General features: G+C 36.5%; 1 protein-coding gene across 1 annotated transcript in view; it reads right to left on the bottom strand.

The window, feature by feature from the left end:
* jakmip2 (janus kinase and microtubule interacting protein 2) overlaps window positions 1-21136 on the bottom strand; it is a 44740-nt gene that overhangs the window by 21359 nt on the left and 2245 nt on the right. Inside the window, 5 exon segments of the mRNA XM_089123539.1 lie at window positions 1134-1280; window positions 1481-1579; window positions 1736-1945; window positions 4398-4895; window positions 7474-7711. Of these exon segments, the coding sequence (XP_088979665.1) occupies window positions 1134-1280; window positions 1481-1579; window positions 1736-1945; window positions 4398-4895; window positions 7474-7602 (1083 nt within the window). The 5' untranslated portion in view covers window positions 7603-7711.

Below are 21136 nucleotides of genomic sequence, written 5' to 3'. Positions count from 1 at the left end.
AAAAGTTATATCTTTATGTTTTATTTATTTAATATTTAATTTGCTTAATATGTTTTTTGTTAAACTGTGATACATTAACATTAAAAAAAAAGGTTGAGAATATGATTTAAAAAAATTAAATGATCTGTGGTGACAGTATAAAGACATTTATAATGATACAAAAGATTTCTATTCTATAAACCCTGTTCTTTTAAACTTTCCATTTTAACAAGGTTTCCACAAAAATACAATTTTTTATATATTAGGGCTGTCAAGCAATCGTGATTAATCATGATTAATCACATCCAAAATAAAAGTTTGTGTTTACATAATATGTGGGTTTTCAGTGGGTGTACTTTTATGTATACACTGTACACAGATTTATATTTAATTTGTATTATATATAAATATAAATATTTTATATATAATTAATATTCCTAAATATACATGCATGTGTGTGTATTTATATATATATATATATATATATATATATATATACACACACACAAAATTTATACACAATACACCCACATATATTATGTAAACACAAACTTTTATTTTGGATGCGATTAATCGCGATTAATCGTTTGACAGCCCTAATATATAAAAACCAATAATAATTAAGCATCAAATCATCATATTAGAATGATTTCTAAAAGATCATGTGACACCGTCACATGAATGATGCTGAAAATCCAGCTTTTATAACAAAATAACTGTAAAATTTCACAATATTACTGTTTTTAAAAATAGCCTAAATGCAACCTTGATGAGCTTTGGAGATTAAAAAAAAAACATGAAAATAATATACTTTGGAATGGTAGTAGTTAAACGCATCTCAGGTAAGAACATAAGTGATTATATAGTGCTGAGCACTGTAAAAATGCACATTATGTGATCATGTGAAGAACATGCATTCATACAGTAGTTCAGTAAATACAGAAAATAACATTGAGCTGTCAGCGTCTACTCAAAGTGTCAATGTTTGCAGTGAGATTAAAACTTATGGACGTTTAAGAACAACATTGTGCTTTGTTGTTAGCATGCGGTAATACACTGACACATGAGTCAAACGCAGTTCATTTAATCACACACTAGAACTGCCCCTTTAAAATGCAGATTATACAGTGTTGGACAGAAGAGGAGGAACCCACCATCTCCATGTTCTCCTTGGTTGTGGATTTCAGTTTATCCTCCATCCTCTGGAGCGACTGGCTGAGGTCGTCATTTTTCTTACTTAATATTTTGTTCCTCTCCAGTAATGGTTTACACTGTTTCTCTGTTTCCCGAACACGCTTCAGCTGAGAGCAGAAAACCAGGGCCAAATATTCTTAAACAATAGAAATGTTTCCAATACCACACATAAAAGATCCTGTGCAACCAAACAATAATTCCACAGTTGGCACAGCTTTAAAATTAATAACAATAATACAATAATAATAATGATGATGATGATGATCCGACATCAAGTATGAAGGAAAAAAAATCAAGCGAAACATACCAGCTCATTTCTTTCATCCACTAAGATTGAGTTGCGGTCCTCCAGTTTACGAATGGTGGATTTAAGTTCACTCATGCGTTTCTGGTTTCTTCTCATGTCCTAGAAACACATATAACGGTTGACTAGGTAACAATGTGTAATTAGACCAAAGGTTCATTTTGTTGTCCTTTAAGACTGCAATGACTTGCAGTACAAGAGTGTGTATGCGCATGTGCATTTGTAAATCTGACAAATGTCCAAATCTAGTTTCTTTACCGGACTCCCGCAGTGCTCCGCTCCATCGCCGGCGCGGCCGGGGATCTCTCTCTTTGGGCTTCCCAGGCTGCATTCTGCCTCTTTCACCAGAAACAGCTGCTCATCGAGTGCATCCTTCTGTAGCTGCAACTTCTGCACGAAACCTGTCGCCGTCTCCAGCTCTTTCTCCAGCGAGAAGATTGTTCTGTCTTTGGCCTTGATCTCATCCACCTGGACAGTTTGACAAGGGTCACACTGGGTTAGCACAAGGGGTCAGGGATTGTCTAGACCTATAATACTGGAAGCATGATATGAAATCATTGGCCCGGTTTACAGCTGGTATTAAAGGGGTAGTTCACCCAAAAATGAAAATTAAGTCATTAATTACTCACCCCCATGCTGTTCCAACCCCGTAAGACCTTCGTTCATCTTCGGAACACAAATAAAGATATTTTTGATTGAATCTGAGAGCTGGATCAGTCCTAGATAGCCTGCCTAAGGGACTGGCTCTTGACGGCCCATAAAGTCATTAAAGAAAAGGTTTAAATATTCCATGTGCCTACAGCGGCTCAATTATAAGTTTATCAAGCGACGAGAATACTTTTTGTGCGAAAAAAACATAAATAACGACTTTATTCCACTATTCCATTACTTCCCTATGGGCGCATGCGCGAGAACTGAGACGAGGACGTTCTCATTCGTCTACTTCTTGTTACCGGCTGCTCACCGCTTACCGTATAAGATGATGATCCATATATAAGGCGCTCCGGATTATAAGGAACACTGTCGTTTTTTGAGAAGATTAAAGGCTTTTAAGTGCACAGCGCGCATCTTCCTCTGCTTGTAAACAGAAAGTTTTGCGCTTCCAGCTATATCAGCACATCATCTTATACGGTAGGGGGCGGTAAAACTCCTAAGCGGTGAGCAGCCGGTAACAAGAAGTAGACGAATGAGAACGTCCTCGTCTCAGTTCTCGCGCATGCGCCCATAAGGAAGTAATAGAATAGTCGAATTAAGTCGTTATTTATGTTTTTTTCGCACAAAAAGTAGTCTCGTCGCTTGATAAACTTATAATTGAGCCGCTGTAGGCACATGGAATATTTAAACCTTTTCTTTAATGACTTTATGGGCCGTCAAGAGCCAGTCCCTTAGGCAGTCTATCTAGGACTGATCCAGCTCTCAGATTCAATCAAAAATATCTTTATTTGTGTTCCGAAGATGAACGAAGGTCTTACGGGGTTGGAACAGCATGGGGGTGAGTAATTAATGACTTAATTTTCATTTTTGGGTGAACTAACCCTTTAAGATGCGTTTTGGTGGATCGGATCACAGTAGACGAGGGAGACACATTCCCGTTTACATCTGGTGGTTTAATCCGCCTCTTTTGTCCACTTTTAACCACTTCTGTCCTGATTTCTTCAAGTCAGATGGGTAAATGTAGTAGGCTATGGGGTTTATTTTTTTTCCAAATCTTTCGATCTAATGGACTAAATTAGCTCACGCAATTAGGAACGCTGAGAGAACATTGTGTTTGGTATGATTTCCCTCTTCAAACCAAACTTGTGTCTTCAGCTGATAAAGTTCAAATCCCGTCTGGCTAGATCTCTATTATGTTCAGTCATTATCAGGAGACGGAGAGAAGACGGTCTTTTAGTGGCTGTTTGAACACATGAGCGTTTACACTACGACAGCAATCCGCTCGAATTTGTTTTCAAATGGAAGTGGACGAGCTCAAAGCGCTTTAGACCCGTTTACACCCGTGTTACACCTGTACACTCGTGATCCAATCGACCAAAACACATCTTAAAGGAGAACTCCGGCGAACAATGAACCTTTGGTCTAATAAAACATCAGTACCTAGTCAATCGTTCTCTGAGATTTGTTTTCATGATAATCGAATGTAAAGAGTTTTATCTCTAAAAACTGTTTAGCGTATAATGCTAGTAATGGGGGCATTGACTAAGTAAAAAGAAATCGCTAGTTTATACCACTAACAAGGCTCAAAATAGCCCCACACTAACACAGTAACATAATCAGAGTCCATACATGCAAAACGAAGAATTGAGAACTTTGTAAGTTTACAGACCGTTTAATAAGAAGATACTTTATGAAGACAGTTCACTTCGTGTATACAGACAGGAGCCATCTTAAAAAATAGTCTCGATAAGTCAAACCACGAACGTCGTGCTGAGTGATCTGAACTCTATGAAGTTCAACGAACTTCTGAACTGTATGAGCGGCGTTCGGGGATCGACTTATCGAGACTATTTCCTAAGATGGCTCCTGTCTGTATACGCGAAGTGAACTTTCTTCATAAAGTATCTTCTTATTAAACGGTCTGAACACTTACACAGTTCTCAATTCTTCGTTTTGCATGTATGGAGCCTCATTATGTTACTGTGTTAGTGTGGGGCTATTTTGAGCCTTGTTAGTGGTATAAACTAGCGATTTCTTTTTACTTACTCAATGCCCCCATTACTAGCATTATACGCTAAACAGTTTTTAGAGATAAAACTCTTTACATTCAATTATCATGAAAACAAAACTCAGAGAACGATTGACTAGGTACCGATGTTTTATTAGACCAAAGGTTCATTGTTCGCCGGAGTTCTCCTTTAACACCAGCATGGGACCACATAAGTTATTCGACATTTCTACCTTAAGAATACGAATGACAGCTTACCAATCGACGAATATCTCGCTCAGAGTCCCACTTGATCTTGGTGATTTGCTCCTGGTGCGCTTGATATTCAGAGCGCAGGTCGCCTGCCTTCATCTTGTCGGCTATAATCATAGTGCTAAGCGCTTCGTCGGCCTGCCGTTTGTTCGACTTTAGCTCTGCTATTTCCTGCAGTAGCTTCACGCGCTCCTGGTCGAAGAATCGCCGGGCTTCTTCTCTGGCCTCCAGCGTCAGCGCCGTGCGCACTTTCTCCCCACTGCCATCGCGCAATGCACTGAGTGCAGTCCGTAAGCGCTGGATCTCGCCCTCTTTAATCTTCGCCGTGCGAGATATTTCCTGCTCGTGCTGCCGAGTTAGCGATTCCCTCAGCGCGGCGAGTTCCTTTAGCTTTTCCTCGTGCCAGCGGGCCCGTTGCTCTGTCAACGCCACAGTGTGCCGATGCTGCTCCTGCTCGCGGATGCGCTTGCTTTCCTGCACCTTCTCTCGCTCCAGTTTGGTCACCTGAAAAAATTACTTCATGAATGCTTTTGGTAATATTGTATTCAGCCGATATATGTTTCGACTACAGAGGAACTCCCTCATGGTATTTTGTTACATTGGATAACTGATATAACTCCATCAGTGGATCAGTGGATAAATGTTGTTAAGGGCTTTATTCCTAATGAAGCCTTTTCTACTGCACTAAGAGACAAACCCTTTAAATTCTACAGGATTGCTATCCTTGGGAATTCAAAATTAGCTTGGAAAGGGTAGAGGTAATTTTGGGTTGGATGTTATTAATTATTATTATTATTATTAATTTTGTTATTTTATTTATTTTATTATTATTTTTAATTATGATTATTATTTATTTATTTATTTTTTTGTATATGTGTCTGTATACCTTACAAGTATACCCCTTAAAGACTTCTTTGACGATTGTGATGTATTCTGTAATAGACTTCCAAGTCAAGGATAACAAGTAAGGGATTCAGATGGAGGTTTCATGTTTTGCTTGCAGGTTTGACTTGTGATGTGCTCCTCCCTTTGTTTTGTTTTTTCTTTTTCTTATTTATATGTCTTGAAAAATCCCTGTAATGCCTAAAATTGCAATAAAAAAGGCTGTAATGTCAACCTTGATTTATTGCAATATTAACATGTTCAGTTAAATAAACGTGATCGCTCGCCTCACAAATCAACTGTTTCTTGTTTTTCACTGGCATGTCTCTTTGGTGTTGAGGACTAGTTCCTCTTTGAGCCTGCGTTCAGAAATACTTCAGTACTGTTAAAGCAACACTGTGTCCGAAATCTCCCACTACTCACTATATAGTGGACTATATAGTGAGCTCGGCATTTTGTAGTGCTGTCCGAATGTGTAGTGATGATTATTATATCCTATATTGTCCACTTAATGTATCCCAGAAAAGACGTGTACAAACGATGGTCACTAACCCAAGCCCTACATACCATCATGCATTGCGCTGATCGTAAAAAAGACGGACCGGCGACAGCAGACGTAATCAACGGTGCCGAGAGACGATCGAGTAGTGTCCGAAAGTGGTGTTTCTATTATGCTGGTGAGCTCACTATATAGTGCTCTAGTGATTTGAGTGGAGATTTCGGACACAGCCTAAGTGACTTTTCCTCTGCGGTCGCCCTACAGGTTGGAAGAGGAATTGTCCATAAATAATTTAGCCTACCGCATCCTACTGTCGGACGCACACGCACACGCACACACACATGCTGTCTCTTTATCCGGCACCGGCATGTTGACAATTCAAAAGGACAGCAAAGCGGTGGCATAAGTGCATTTGACCATGTCACGACGTCATGTCATGTTGATGAACCACTGAAACGATTTTAAAAACATTACTTTTAAGGTAAAAAATATTAGTTAGTGTTGCTTTAAAATCAGATACTTTAACCCTTGTGCATCAATTAAAAAAAGTTACACATAGGTAAAAAGAGGACAAAAATGTCCATGTCAAAAAACTGTCATAAAAATGTGACGCTTTGGAGCACAGACTTAGTTTGGTATCATTTTAAAGAAGACCCTTTGCAGATTATTGCTGAAGTAAAAAAATAATAATAATTAAATCCAAAAAAAAGTTATATAGGTATAAGTTTATGAAAATTATTTATAAAATAATATTTTATATAAAATATTTTTTTTTTAAATCAGGTTGAACTCAAAACTACAATAAAATCAAAGCCATAAATCTAAATAGGTTGTGTTCCAAATTTGAGGATGATATCTCAAAAAATGAGCTTTCGGTAACAGTTTGTTTGGGCGTAGTAACATATTTTCCCCATTGGGTGGCAGCAAAACCCCACTGGAGCTCACAGTGATTGGATTTGAATTTGCAGTTTTTCTCTCTCAGTATTACAAACACACACATTTGCACACACACATATTTTTTTATAACACACATACTAACCACACTCTGACATCCATACCAACACACCCACACAAATATCGTTGCATAATTTATCCAGTTGGCTCTATAGTATGCCGAACCAGAAAACAGAAATAAAGCGACTTTTGTTTTATAGGCCAAACTTAAAAAAAATTACACCATCTGATAAAAAATAGTAAAAAATTATATTTTGAAGCCTTGCCATCAGAGTGAAAGCCTCTTAACAAAGATTGCATAATTTTATAGTTAACTGAACCGGCGATTAAAAGTGGCAGTTTTAATGGGTTTCAATGGGGACATTTTTGTCCAAAAGGGGCTGAGAGGGAGTATTTTTTGTACCTAATGCAAAAAATATTTTTTTGTAAAAAAGGTGGTGAAATAGTGAAAATTCCAATAAAAACACACACCTGTGTTAGCTTTAACACTGGCAAAGTGATCAAAAAAACAAAACTGAAAAGGACAAAAATGTCCACAAGGATGCACAAGGGTTAAAGTCGTATTGAAATTGACAACTTGCAACATGTCATTTTCGCTGTAAGGTATCTGTATTTTTCCTCAAATATGGTTTTCAAGCACTCTTTACACCTGTTACTGAAAGAGATCCAAGATGTGCACTGGTTTAAAATTGCATTTTTACATTTTGGCAAAGAGTATGAAGGGTTTCAGATTCACTATTTACCCACCTTGCATTTTTCCTGATGCAGTTCAATTTGAATGTCGGTTAATTTGGACCTGAGATCTTCATTGGCTGCCTGTAAGGCTGAGATGAGGGCTTCAGGCTTCTCGCCCTTGGCGCGGCCTTTCTTTGCCATTGGGTCAGATGTAGAGGTTCCTCAAACACTTTTATTATTATCCATCACGTCAAGTTACACTGTCATTTCCAGTTCCGTCTTTTCCTCATCATCCTTGGAGTCAGAAAACCTGTGGGTGTAAATGGAAACACAAATTTATATTAGGATTTACAGTAATGGTACACTGTAGACTAGAGATGCACGATTAAATGACAGATTTCAGATCTGTGTTTGACCCAGAGAGAACAGTCACCATCTTCACAGACAGTCTTTTAAAATACACATTATTTCTTTGGTAATTCAAATGATCATGGAAGTACTGCGATAAAAGTTCGGATAAAAACACTGATGTCTACGGCAGCGTGTCTAGGGATGTCTACCCTTGTGTGCAAGCGTAATCCATCAGCCGGAAGTTGAAGCCTCATGGGAGCCGCCATTGTAGCATGTTAGCATTAGCGTCCCATTGACTCCCATTCATTTTGGCGTCACTTTGACAGCGAATAACTTTACATCTGAGGCGTCCAAAGACTTCATTTGTCCATTGTTTATTTCTAAAGAAACACGACAATGTATAAAACGCTTCATTACTTTGTACTGTATCTTACGTTACGGCACCGTAGAAGCCATTTTTGTAAAAATGAGCTAACGATTGCGTCATAACCACGGGACATTCTGTCGCACAATAGAGACATTACCGTATAGACAGGAGGAGAAGCTCGCGGGCAATCTTTTACTGTCTATGAGGCAAACGGGGGACATGAAGGCATAAAGTCAAGGGAGAAGCCCAAAGATAGAGTTCATAAAAGCAACGGGACAAAATATTTCAACAACGTTTTTGAGGAATTAGGTGATTCAGATTTGTCATGGCACAGCTACTAGAAGATTTACAACTGTCAGACTGTGGTTACGCTCAGTTTGAGCCTGCACAGTCGCTCAGACATCAGACAGGAAGTGCAAACATCGGGCTTCAGTCTTCTCCCATGAAATCAATGGGGTCGCTCTGTCCATATCTTTTACTGTCTATGCTTGTGTGTAGTGCAGGAGCCATCTTAATATACAAAAGTCACATGATTACATTGATCACATGGCCAACCAAACCAGAGCCTGCTAAACCATACATGAAATGAACTCACTGCATAATCCAATCAAGATTCAATAGTGATAATTAAACAAACAACAAAAACAAAAACATTATAAACAAAAAAGAAAATCCAGAAACAAATATAATTTGAAAGACTATTATGAAAAAAATAATGAAATACTTGATCACAATATGTGTCCAGACACCCTTCAGATATAAATCCATACGATAGTTTTGAGTTTTATTTAAAGGGATAGTTCACTTTGAAATTAATTTTTGGCATGTTTTATCTTACCTCAAGGGCATCCAAGATGTAGGTGTCTTTGTTTCCACAGTAGGGGTGGGCGATATGGAAAAAATATCATATCACGATTTTTTTAGGAAAATCACGATCACGATTTTTTATCACGATTCTTTTTCAAGTTGGTTTTAATATTTTGCAAGTGGCTGTTCATTACAGCCAAACTAATGTCCTTATGTTAAAAACAAAGCCTTAGGTAACAAAAGAAAAAAGAAAGGCATACATTTAGGCCAGTGGTGAAGATAAAAATCTTTGTCATTATTTTCTTTGTTATTAAAAAAATAAGACAAGATAAACATTACACAAATTAATATTCAAATTAAATAAATAGTGCTTTATTTTTTAGATGCACTAGGTGTATTTAGAAGTAGCATTGAAGAAAGTAATTAAATTAAACAAATATGAAATTAAAACACTACAGAGACTTCACTGAATAAATTAATTCTTATTAAAGCTACTATTAAAGTTCTCAGTCAGTGAGTGATTTTCTCCTTGTGTTTTTTTTTTTTTTCCTTTTACTAGAGAGATTCCCTCAAAAATGAAAATGGTCTTAATTTACTCTCTCAAGATGTTTTAAACCCAAATAAGTTTCTTTCTTCTGTTGAAAATAAAAGTTATTTTGAATAATGTGGGTAACCGAACAGTTGCTGGTCCCCCTATAGTTTTTATAGGTTCTCTACTGGAAGTTAATAGGGACCAGCAACTGTTTGGTTACCCACATTAAAAAAAATCGTCTTTTGTGTTCAGCACAAGAAAGAAATTAAAGGAGAACTCCGGCGAACAATGAACCTTTGGTCTAATAAAACATCGGTACATAGTCGACTGTTCTCTGAGATTTGTTTTCATGATAATCGATTGTAAAGAGTTTTATCTCTAAAAACTGTTTAGCGTATAATGCTAGTACTGGGGGCATTGACTAAGTAAAAGAAATCGCTAGTTTATACCACTAATAAGGCTCAAAATAGCCCCACACTCACACAGTAATATAATGAGGCTCCATACATGCAAAACGAAGCATTGAGAACTTTGTAAGTGTACAGACCGTTTAATAAGAAGATACTTTATGAAGACAGTTCACTTCGCGTATACAGACAGCAGCCATCTTAAAAAATAGTCTCGATAAGTCGATCCCCGAACGACGTGCTGAGTGATCTGAGCTGTATGAAGTTCAGCGAACTTCTGAACTGTATGAACCGCTTTCGGGGATCGACTTATCGAGACTATTTTTTAAGATGGCTGCTGTCTGTATACGCGAAGTGAACTTTCTTCATAAAATATCTTCTTATTAAACGGTCTGTACACTTACAAAGTTCCCAATGCTTCGTTTTGCATGTATGGAGCCTCAGTATGTTTCTGTGTTAGTGTGGGGCTATTTTGAGCCTTGTTAGTGGTATAAACTAGCGATTTCTTTTACTTAGTCAATGCCCCCAGTACTAGCATTATACGCTAAACAGTTTTTAGAGATAAAACTCTTTACATTCGATTATCAAGAAAACAAATCTCAGAGAACGATTGACTAGGCACCGATGTTTTAGTAGACCAAAGGTTCATTGTTCGCCGGAGTTCTCCTTTAATACAGGTTTGTAACAACATTAGAGTAAGTAAATAATGCCAGATTTTTTTTTTATTATTTTTTTTGGTGAACTATCCCTTTAAGGACATGCGGCAGTATTATTCCTGTCGCTTTTAGACCAGCACGCGACGCGTTTAATATAGACGCATATTACACCAGATATTCTCTCAAATGTTTGCTTTCACTTTAGACATAGCCTGTTTATGTAAACATTGTGTGTATTTAACAGTATTAGCATAATAAGACTCCAACGATAACTTAGTCCAGTATTCAGGCGCTGTTTGACAGGCTTTAAGTGCCTGTGAGCGCCGTGGGTATGCGGTCAGGAAAGCGCACGTTAGAACAGCACATCAGCGCGTGAATTAAATGTTTAACCGGCAAGGCTTATGCAAATAATGAACTTTTGTGAATTGCAGTGTCCCATACCTATTCATTAATGTGTGATGTGTAGGCTACGTCGCGTTGTACAGTTGAGACGGCGCCAGAACTGAACTGATAGAATGCACTGTAACGATACTACGATATTTCTTCAAAAGCAGATCGTGGAGACATTTTAATCGTCCACGATTAAAAATCGTCATATCGCACACCCCTATTCCACAGTATTTTAAATTTTGACATTTTTCGGTCAAACCGTTGTTGTCTGTCAGTCATATAATGGAGGTCTATGGTCACCACCTCAAAGAACATGCACAGAGAAGTCCAAATTAAACATGATTTAATGACTCGTAAATGTAAGTACGCATTGATGGCCTAAGACACGTCGTATTGCAATTTCCCGTATATCTAAATATGTTTAGTGAAGGGTAAAACTTCCAAAATCTCCGTGTAAACAGTGCGTGAAAGACGCGCGAGAGATCGGTTCAGTTGGACGAGGTAAAACTATATAAATACTGTTGGTTTTCTCACACAAACCGCTCGTTTCGTGTCTTAGTCCATCAATGTGTACTTACATTTACGAGTCATTAAATCATGTTTAATTTGGACTTCTCTGTGCATGCTATTTGAGGTGGTGACCATAGACCTCCATTATATGACTGACAGACAAGAACAGTTTGACCTAAAAATATCAAAATTGAAAATACTGTGGAAACAAAGACACCTACATCTTGGATGTAAGAACACTGTTAGTAGACAAATTAAAACAACTAGGTTCATAGCAAAAAATACTTGAATAGAAAACTATCTAGAACTATTACTAATAACAGCTTTTCTTTGTCCTATTTCATTTTTGAGGAGACGACTGTAAACCAAAGAAAGCACTGACAGCACAGCCGAGCGTTGCCTTGACAACACGTGCAGTCTCCCACACACACACAAGCAGTGAGATACTAAACAACAGGGGACGCTGCTAGTGTCAAACACACTTCTACAGAGAGACAAACTCAAGAAGACCTTCATTACATAAACAGACTATGAGGAGTTCTGCCGATTAAGATGATGATGATGAGGCATGACGGTGATTAAGAGATTGTGAATGAAGACCGTGACACTGTTTCTGGAGCTAATCTAACAGTGCAACGAAGGAAGATAAGGTGCAAAATAAGATGTGCAGGTGGTGCATTTGACAAAGCACTGAAAATAAGAGGTGTAACAACACCTAAACGGAAAAAAAGTAAAAAAAGAAAGGGTGGTTTCAAATTATTTTGATCTTTATGGTGGTGTTAGGTGGTTGCCAAGTCAAAAAAAAATAAAAACATCTTTATGATATTCTGGTCTCTGAATCTGAATATGACAGTAACCAACGTATTAGACATGTGCCGGTATTCGGTAATGCGATAAATCGTGTTATACCATGGTCTGGGTGAATACTCGATTCTGATTGGCTGCAGGGTGTCTGTTAAAAAGTGATAGAGGACACCTAGTAAAGTAGTTCTGGTGAAACTGCCTGTTTACCATTCGAAATGAATAAATAAATGCGCTGCCCACAACAGCTGTGAGTAACCATAGCAACAGGCAGTCAAACGTCAAAGTATCCGTTAACAATTTGCTCTATCAAAACAAACATCTAACGTTAGTTAGATATTACATAGCCTACTAATACAACAATGAGCGGCGACTTCGTTATTTCTTTTAACATTTATGGAGAATATGACAACTTTATGACTGGGATGCTGCTGAAGAAATAAAAATGTAAATGAAACGGAGAAACGTCGCAAAGAAAATGACACCGCTGCTGCTCTGAATGAGACCCTGCGGGAGTTTTACGCAGCAGTCCAGACAACCAAGTCAGGAGGAGAGTACAGCGTTTCAAGCCTAAGATTGATTAATTATTTTATGTGTAATTTAAAAAAAAAAAAAAACTATGCCTACCTTTGTGTTTCATGAAAAACAAAAAATGCATTTTTGAACCTGAAGGGTTCTACAAGCTGAGCGGACTACAAATATCTCCGGTTGCTAAATAAACCAGGCGAGTTATTATTTGTAAAAACTTGATTTAGCCTAATTAAACTATAAACTAGCAGCTAATGTTTTAAAAATGTTTTATTTGGCAAGTGACCATGGTATAAGCGGGTTAATGCCCTTCGAGGTGTCCATTGTCAGGTTTTAATGGACTTCGGCGGAGGCAACCGTCCTCCGCTGCGCGTCGGCCGGTTCACGCCTCGCCGTCGTCCATTAAAACCTGACAATGGACACCTTGTCGGGCATTAACCCTTACGTAATGAATATGCACGATATTGTTATCGCGGGCTCTTCAAAATACCGTGAAAAATAATAGATTCGAATTTAAACTTTTCGAACGCATATTAGCTTATAGCATTATGTGATATATTTTTTTCTTGAGAAACATTAACATGCAGACTGTAGCCTACCTAATTTTTATCCAAATGAGTCAATATTGAATTAAGACTGAAATCAAATCCAAGAATTTAATTGAATAATACAAAAAGTATCCTACCAGTCATTGTACCATGTAAACATTGTAACATGTTGTCACTAAACTTTAAACAATTCTGTTTAGGTACCATATGTTTTGAAAATCACAATTACACATTGTGATGCAAGTTGTTGTTTTTTTTAGATACCCACAATGCATCTGTTTTTTAATATTGTGATAATTAAAATATTGGGATAATACCGTTTACCGTGATAAAAGCTCAGTCAATTAACCGCAGCGTGAAAATTTGATACCGGCACATGCCTACAACGTATACATGCACCCATAATCCTTTATTATGACTATCATAATGGCTCAATCAGACTGAAAAGCCTTCGTGTAAACGCCTCAATCAAATCAAAATTAAAGTTTGACTGGGATGAAAGGGGTGCTGTAGACCTGAAGAGGAATAAAAGAGATTTTGTAATAAATTTCAGCTTCAATTCAATAAATCAAGGCCAAAACACAATTTATATTTGTGGTATCTCTGGTTCTGTTCGAAATATATGTAATCCAATGGATTTCAATGTTTAGGGTTCGTATAAACCGAACTTTATGATTCTGAAATTCCGTTTGACCAAAAATAGTGCATGTAAAAATGCTGACGGTAAAACAAATCCCAAAAAAAAGATTATTCAAATGTATACTATGAGGCTGTTGGAAGCTTGAATCTGATTGGTTGACAAACGTTCTATGATCCGCAATTATTTTCAGGGAAATGCGCGGCTAAAGTAGTTTCAGGCAGGTCTCGACCGCATTACAGCTACATATATCACTACGCCACACGATTTCAGTATTGTCAAAGGTCCTTACAGTCTACAACAGCCAAACAACAGCGCTGATAGAACCTTTTAAGGTTCTATATAGAACCTTTTCTTCTAAGAGTGTATACTACCTAGCAGGTCATTCACATATACGGTATTTGTATTTGTAAATAAAATAATTGTATTTTTCCAGAATACAAAATGAATTGGCTGCAGTGCACCCAAAAATAGAAATGTTGCCACAATCAGTTCATCATCCACCGCTCTATTGATTCTAGCGCATCTATAATGGTGTTTTCCATCGCCTAAAGTCCTCCCTGAACCCATCAAGTGCAGTGAGACGGGCAGAGTGTGTTCGAGGTGTTCACTGTCTTGTGATCATGTGGAATATATATATATATTTCACACAAGTCATCCGCTCAGGGTGTTTATATTGCACTTCTGCGCTCAAAGCAAGAGGAGTGTGAACAAGTTAAATGAAGGGTGACTGTTTTAACACCCTCATCACTTTAATACACAACTGAAGGGACACTGACAACTAAACACAACTGGACTAATATCTAGAGATGTAATGTAAGACTGCAAAACAAAGAGATCTGTAATATACCAAACGATACCAAACAGTAAATCTTAAAGGAGTAGTTCACTTTAAAATAAACTTTTGCTGATAATTTACTCACCCCCATGTCATCCAAGATGTCCATGTCTTTCTTTCTTCAGTTGAAAAGAAATTAAGGTTTTTGATCAAAACATTTCAGGATTTTCTCCATATAATGGACTTCAATGGGAACCAAACGGTTCAAGGTCCAAAAGACAGTTTCAGTGCAAACTGTTCAAAGGGCTTTAAACGATTTCAAGCGAAACGATCGCTCATTTAAAAAAAAATCAAAACGAACAAATCTTTTTCCGAGTCAATTCGTTAATTTCATTCGTTGAATGAACCAACTGACACAAAAAAAGATTTGTTCATTTTGATGAATGAGTTCGAACAGGAGAGTCAAGAACGTGCATCACAGAACAGAGCAAGGCGAGCATTTGAGCTTATAAAAATTAAACTTTGTTATTTATTAATTAAATGAACGATCGTTTGGCTTGATAAGACCCTTATTTATCGTCTGCAATCGTTTAAAGCCCTTTGAACAGTTTGCACTGAAAGTGTCTTTTGGACCTTGAACCGTTTGGTTCCCATTGAAGTCCATTATATGGAGAAAATGCTGGAATGTTTTGATCAAAAACCTTAATTTCTTTTCGACTGAAGAAAGAAAGACGTGGACATCTTGGATGACATGGGGGCGAGTAAATTATCAGCACTTTTTTTTTTTTAAAGTGAACTACTCCTTTAAATGCCAATCAAAGTTGTGTGTGTCCTCAATTTGTCCACTCACGATTTTTTTTTTTTATAATTCTGAATAAATCAGGCTATATCGTGGTCAACTTTAACTCCGAGGACCCCTTTCCTATTTCCTGCTCATTGTGTGTCTCACAGTAAAACACATAGTCCTGAAAGTTTTATGTATTTATTTATTTATTATATTTTTTACAATGTTGAAGTCTCTCACAGCTTAACATTTCAACTCCATCATCGGCACTGTACAACAACCGGTTACGGTGGACAAATATTACACTGTTGTTAATCCAACTTGGATCAAATTAATTTAGCATGTTTTTTAGTGTCTAATCATGAAGTGATTAAATGTAAATTTTTTATGTACCTTAGCAGAGACCGTTGTCAGTTTATTTATAATTAATATATTATCAAATACATTTAAAACATGTATATTAAAAATCAATGTAAAAATCAGTGATATCATTGGGGAAAGCGGTATTTACTCTATATGTTCTTGTTGGCAGAGGACACTGATGTTCTTGGTTGTGTAGTTTGGTTAATCTTTCTGCCCACCAGAATCTAAGATTTAACAGCTTTACATGTTTTGATCATACTGTGCGTGTCTGACAGCAAAATCCATTCGATTCCTGATCCAAAGAAGCTCCACACATACTGTAAAACTAATACATCTCTTTCCTATCCCGTTTCATAATATGAAGTAATAATATCAGACTCAGAATTGCCTCTCTGGACATCAGGTTCAAATTGAGTACGGTTTATTATTTGTATAAACCAATTCTACTTTTAGCAGATTATGCTAACTTTAATCATAGAGTTTATTATTATAACTACCAATGTACACACTGAAAAAAAAATGCTTGTTCAAATATCTTAGTAAAAATGAGCTTAAGCAACACAATTGCTATACATTTTGACCAAACTTAATTTGATTGTGTTCAATCTGCTTAAATATATTTAAAATTTAAGTTTACTTAATCTGTTTGTGTTGGATTACATGAATAATTTGTTGCATTAACTGAAACTGCTTGTTAGTTCCCAGTTGAAATATAAATATAAATGTTGAAATTAAGTTTTATTTTATGCTTTTTTGAGAAAATGAGAAAAGGGGAAGACTTGATAGTGCGTAGTTATGTTTAATGTTCAATTACATTGAAACGATTAGAAGAACCATTTAATTTACAGTGCGTTACCATTGTGGAGAAGAGTGGAGCATTTGGTTAGGCTAATTCAGCAATACTTGGTTGATGTAACATGTAAATATCACCACTTTAGATGATAAGAAGAAGTGCACCTAGTGAAGTAAATAGATGGCACTAGTCTAAAAATTGATAAGTGTGACACTAAAATAAACTATATTGCATTGCAACCTAGTTGGGCTGACACTATTAAATTAAGCTGTGTCCAACCAATGTAAATAAGTTGAATCAACCATAATAAATTAGGTTGACACAACGCAAGTACATTAAAATGGAATAACAGAATTGCATAATGCTGAAATAATGTTGAAATCCTTTCAAAAAGTTCATTCAAAGAGTTATTTTGTTGAGTGCATGCATGAAAGACAATAATTGGTAACACTTTATTTTACGACCCGCAAACAACTGTGTAAGTACACCGAAATTACATTGTGTACGTTTCTGTAATTATAGTGTACTTCCGTGTAAGTATAAGGGAACAATATGTTAAGTTTGGGGTAATAAAGGGGTAACAAGCAGATATACAACCTGCAAATAACTTCGTAAGTACACTGAAATTACGGTGTATATTTCTGTAATTATGGTGTACTTCCGTGTAGGTATAAGGGAACAATATGTTAAGGGTAATAAGGGGGTAACAAGAAGATGTACAAGCAAATTATTTAATTAGTTAAAAAATAACAGGTACCTATTCTGTTAATATATTCCAGGCAAAGTTTGTACGTCTGTTTTTTATAAAATGTATTACATTTCTGGCAAAACATGTTCAGGATAATTTTGACATCTGTTGAAAATTAAACATATATATATATATATATTTATATATATAAATGTATTGGCTTTTCTTCCTAGATTACTAGAAAAGTCAAAATAATTTGTTTCTGCTATGATTTTAATTTAGACCGTAACAAGTGGTAATTAGTACCTTATTCCATTGAATTGCAATGACACTTAAATGTCAGGGCAAATATACTGTGTAATTAAAACGTTTTTTTTTGTTTTGTTTTTTTTTCTTGATAACAGCACCTTTCTCTGTAATTACATTGCAAAAAGTGTTGTTTCGTTTTACTACATAGTAAGTAGCGTTTGTTACCCCCTTGTTCTGCGTAGTTACAGGGCAAGTGTAACTCCTGCGGGCTGTAAACTAAAGTGGTGCCCCGTTATTACCCCAAACTTAACATATTGTTCCCTTATACTTAGACGGAAGTACACTATAATTACAGAAACGTACACCGTAATTTCGGTGTACTTACACAGTTGTTTGCGGGTCGTAAAATAAAGTGTTACCCAATAATTTACTAGAAAAACAGAATGCATATTGACTGTACCATGATGCCATAACACCACTATCATCACTAATACCATATTAACCCAGAAAGCACTGAATCACAAAAGCGCACACTCTAGCCACTGGATGCTAAATATAAAAATATATATTTGTGTGGGGCAATAATCTGATTTCTCCTCTCCCATCTGTCTACAGTCCTTCCCGATTAGCTGCGCATCCGGTCGGATTTAGCCGGCTATCTCTCATGGGGTTCTGCATCCATAAAGCCCTCTGAATGAGTCTGTTTTTAGTGTTTATGCATGCTAAGTAAAAGTGGAAAACATTTATTTAAAGGAGCTTTGCATTCTAGTAAGTGCAACATTTACTGTATATCTGCTAATAACACAAATTACCACAGATGCATGACATTACATTTACTGCTGAATATATAGTGAATAATCACATCAGCCCACTCTTATATTCATGTTAATTAGACAGAAAAGGTTAAATTACAGTTGGACTATTATACAAAAAAAAAAAACTACATTTGTCAAGAGACGTTATTTCTATAGCGCTTTTTTATACAATACAGAGTGTTTCAAAGCAGCTTTACAGTGATAACAGGAAAATAGAGCCCGACCGATAAAGGATTTTGAAGGCCGATACCGATACAAATATTTTGGGGTTTTAGAATCCGATATTCTGATATATCGGCCGATATTTTATTTATTTATTTATTTATTTATTTATTTATTTAAACTGGACATGATAGTCACAAATTTTGTCATGCTTATTTGAGTTAAGAGAACTGATGGGGATGATCTTTTAATTGTTATTCAAGCAATGTATGTCTCGTGACCAACTCAACGAGTGTTGCCAACAGGAACGGTGTAGAGTGCCCTCTGGTGGACAAACTATACAACTCCAACACTCATGACATGGTTCAAGCGTGTTTCGTCCGTTTTTATTTTATTTTTGAAATATTCGTTTATCGGCCATTATAACTGCCGATACCGATAGTTTGGAAAATGCCTAATATCGGCCGATAATATCGGTCTGCCGATATATCGGTCTGGCTCTACAGGAAAACGATGCAACAAAGTGAGTTTCAGCTGTACAGGAGATCTAGACTAGAGGAAAGTCATTGCCTATTTTAAAGTGCCTCTGTGGGGAAAATACAGCTTTTAATGTTGTTTATGTGTCTATGTGGTGTTTTTAACACGCTTTAAGACAAATCATGTGTAAATTCATAAGTCTTTTAACAAGTATTTTCTGCTTAAAACTGCAGTGAACCAAAGACAGTCTCAAAAACACGGTGTGAAATCGCTGGTGTTTCTGACGTCACAAACGACCTTGTAACCAATCAGATCAACGTGTGATCGTCAACCAGTGGATCTCTGAGCTGAGTGAGTGAGTGAAGGCGGGGCTCATTTGCATATTCGTAGTATAGCGTAGATACTAAATGAGGGTGTCAAGTTACATTTAAGATATTTTAAGGCATGAAGATTTTTTTTCAAGGAAAAACGTTCATATTTTAAAGCCGATAACCGATATATCGGCCGATAAATCTAAATTTGTAAATTGTTTTTGAGTGCCTGATTACAAAAAACAAAAGTCTCACCATTTAAAAAACGTCCCAAGCACATAATGTTCTCATTCTAATTATATAAAGCCGATATGACAGATTTGCGCGGCACATGTTGCACTGAACCCTATTTTCTTTTTTTGGAGTGATTCCAATCATATTTCAACCAATTGAAAACCATCATGTTGAACAGTTTACACCTGGCCACTTCATGCGTTTTCTCAGATCAGATTTCTCAAAACGATTCCATTTACACCTGGCCACATAAATGTGTTTTTGCAAAACGGATATATCAATTTCCCCGCTATATACAGATTTAATGAAGTGCACGTTACCGAAAGCAACAGATTTTATTGATCATCGGCTAATCAGCAAAGACAGCAATAAAAGAGCGGCAACAGCCCTGGTAAGATCATTTCGTTTCTTTACTTTTACCGAAGATCGTGTGTTAAGCATCTGCGACTTACTTTCACTTTGATTTGCGATAGATTGCGGCGCGTTGGCTTGATAGGCGTTCAGCTGCTCATCTGAGGTGATGCGTGTCGCAATATCGTCGTCATATCTGACTAAAATAACATGACATATAGCCTATAACACGCGTTTATTTTTTTGCATTTTGGGGAGGAGTAAAATTTACACATGTGGTTCAACAACCAGATGCATTTACACTTGTCCAGTTTCGTCTGACCACCTCCTGAAGTGGTTTGAGCGATCGGATTCAAATCCGTCTCGAATGCATTTCGGGGGGGAATCTACACCTGGTCTTTTCACGATCAGATAGCTATCCGATCACAGAAAACGCATGAAGTGGCCAGGTGTAAACGGCCCCTGAAGGAAATAATACATTATTTATTGGCTTTCATATATCGGACAAATTTTCTTATCGGACCGATAGCAATGACTTAAAAAAATTAACATATATCGGCTGATACCGATATGGTGGCCGATATATATATATATATATATATATATATGAAGAGTTCAGATGCAAAAGCCTCTAAATGCCATTTGAAATTTTCTTCTAAAATGACCATTTTTATCAAGCTTGTATATTTAAGTTCAGTAATTTCACTTAAATGACAATTAATAGGTAATCTTCATTGCCATTTAAGTGAAATTACTGAACTTTAATATACAAGCTTGATAAAAATGATCATTTTAGAAGAAAATTTCAAATGGCACTTAGAGGCTTTTGCATCTGAACTCTTCATATATATATATTGTGCATCCCTCAATTTGTGATTTCTTTTTTCACTTTATATCTCTATTCTATATTGCATAATCAACCTTATTTCATAAACACATTGTTGATGCTGACAGTTATGCTATTTTTGGTTTTCATTCTGTGTTAAGCACTATATTTTCTTAAAATATGCAGCGTCCTTATCGTTTTTGCAAGGTATCTCTTCTTATGTCTTCTCTTTCATATTTTTTTGGCAAATCTGTAGGCCACTTAAATGAAATGAGTCCAATTTTTCAAAGCAACAAAAGATCTTCCCAGATTTACCTAAATAAGCTTTAAAAACAAAATAAATACATAAAAGTCAATAAAAAGAGGTTTT

Source organism: Pimephales promelas, chromosome 19 (genome assembly GCF_988280905.1).
Source record: "Pimephales promelas chromosome 19, fPimPro1.hap1.1, whole genome shotgun sequence".
Lineage (NCBI taxonomy): Eukaryota > Metazoa > Chordata > Actinopteri > Cypriniformes > Leuciscidae > Pimephales > Pimephales promelas.
Note: the sequence above shows the minus strand (reverse complement) of the source record. Positions and strands in the feature narration are given on the sequence as shown.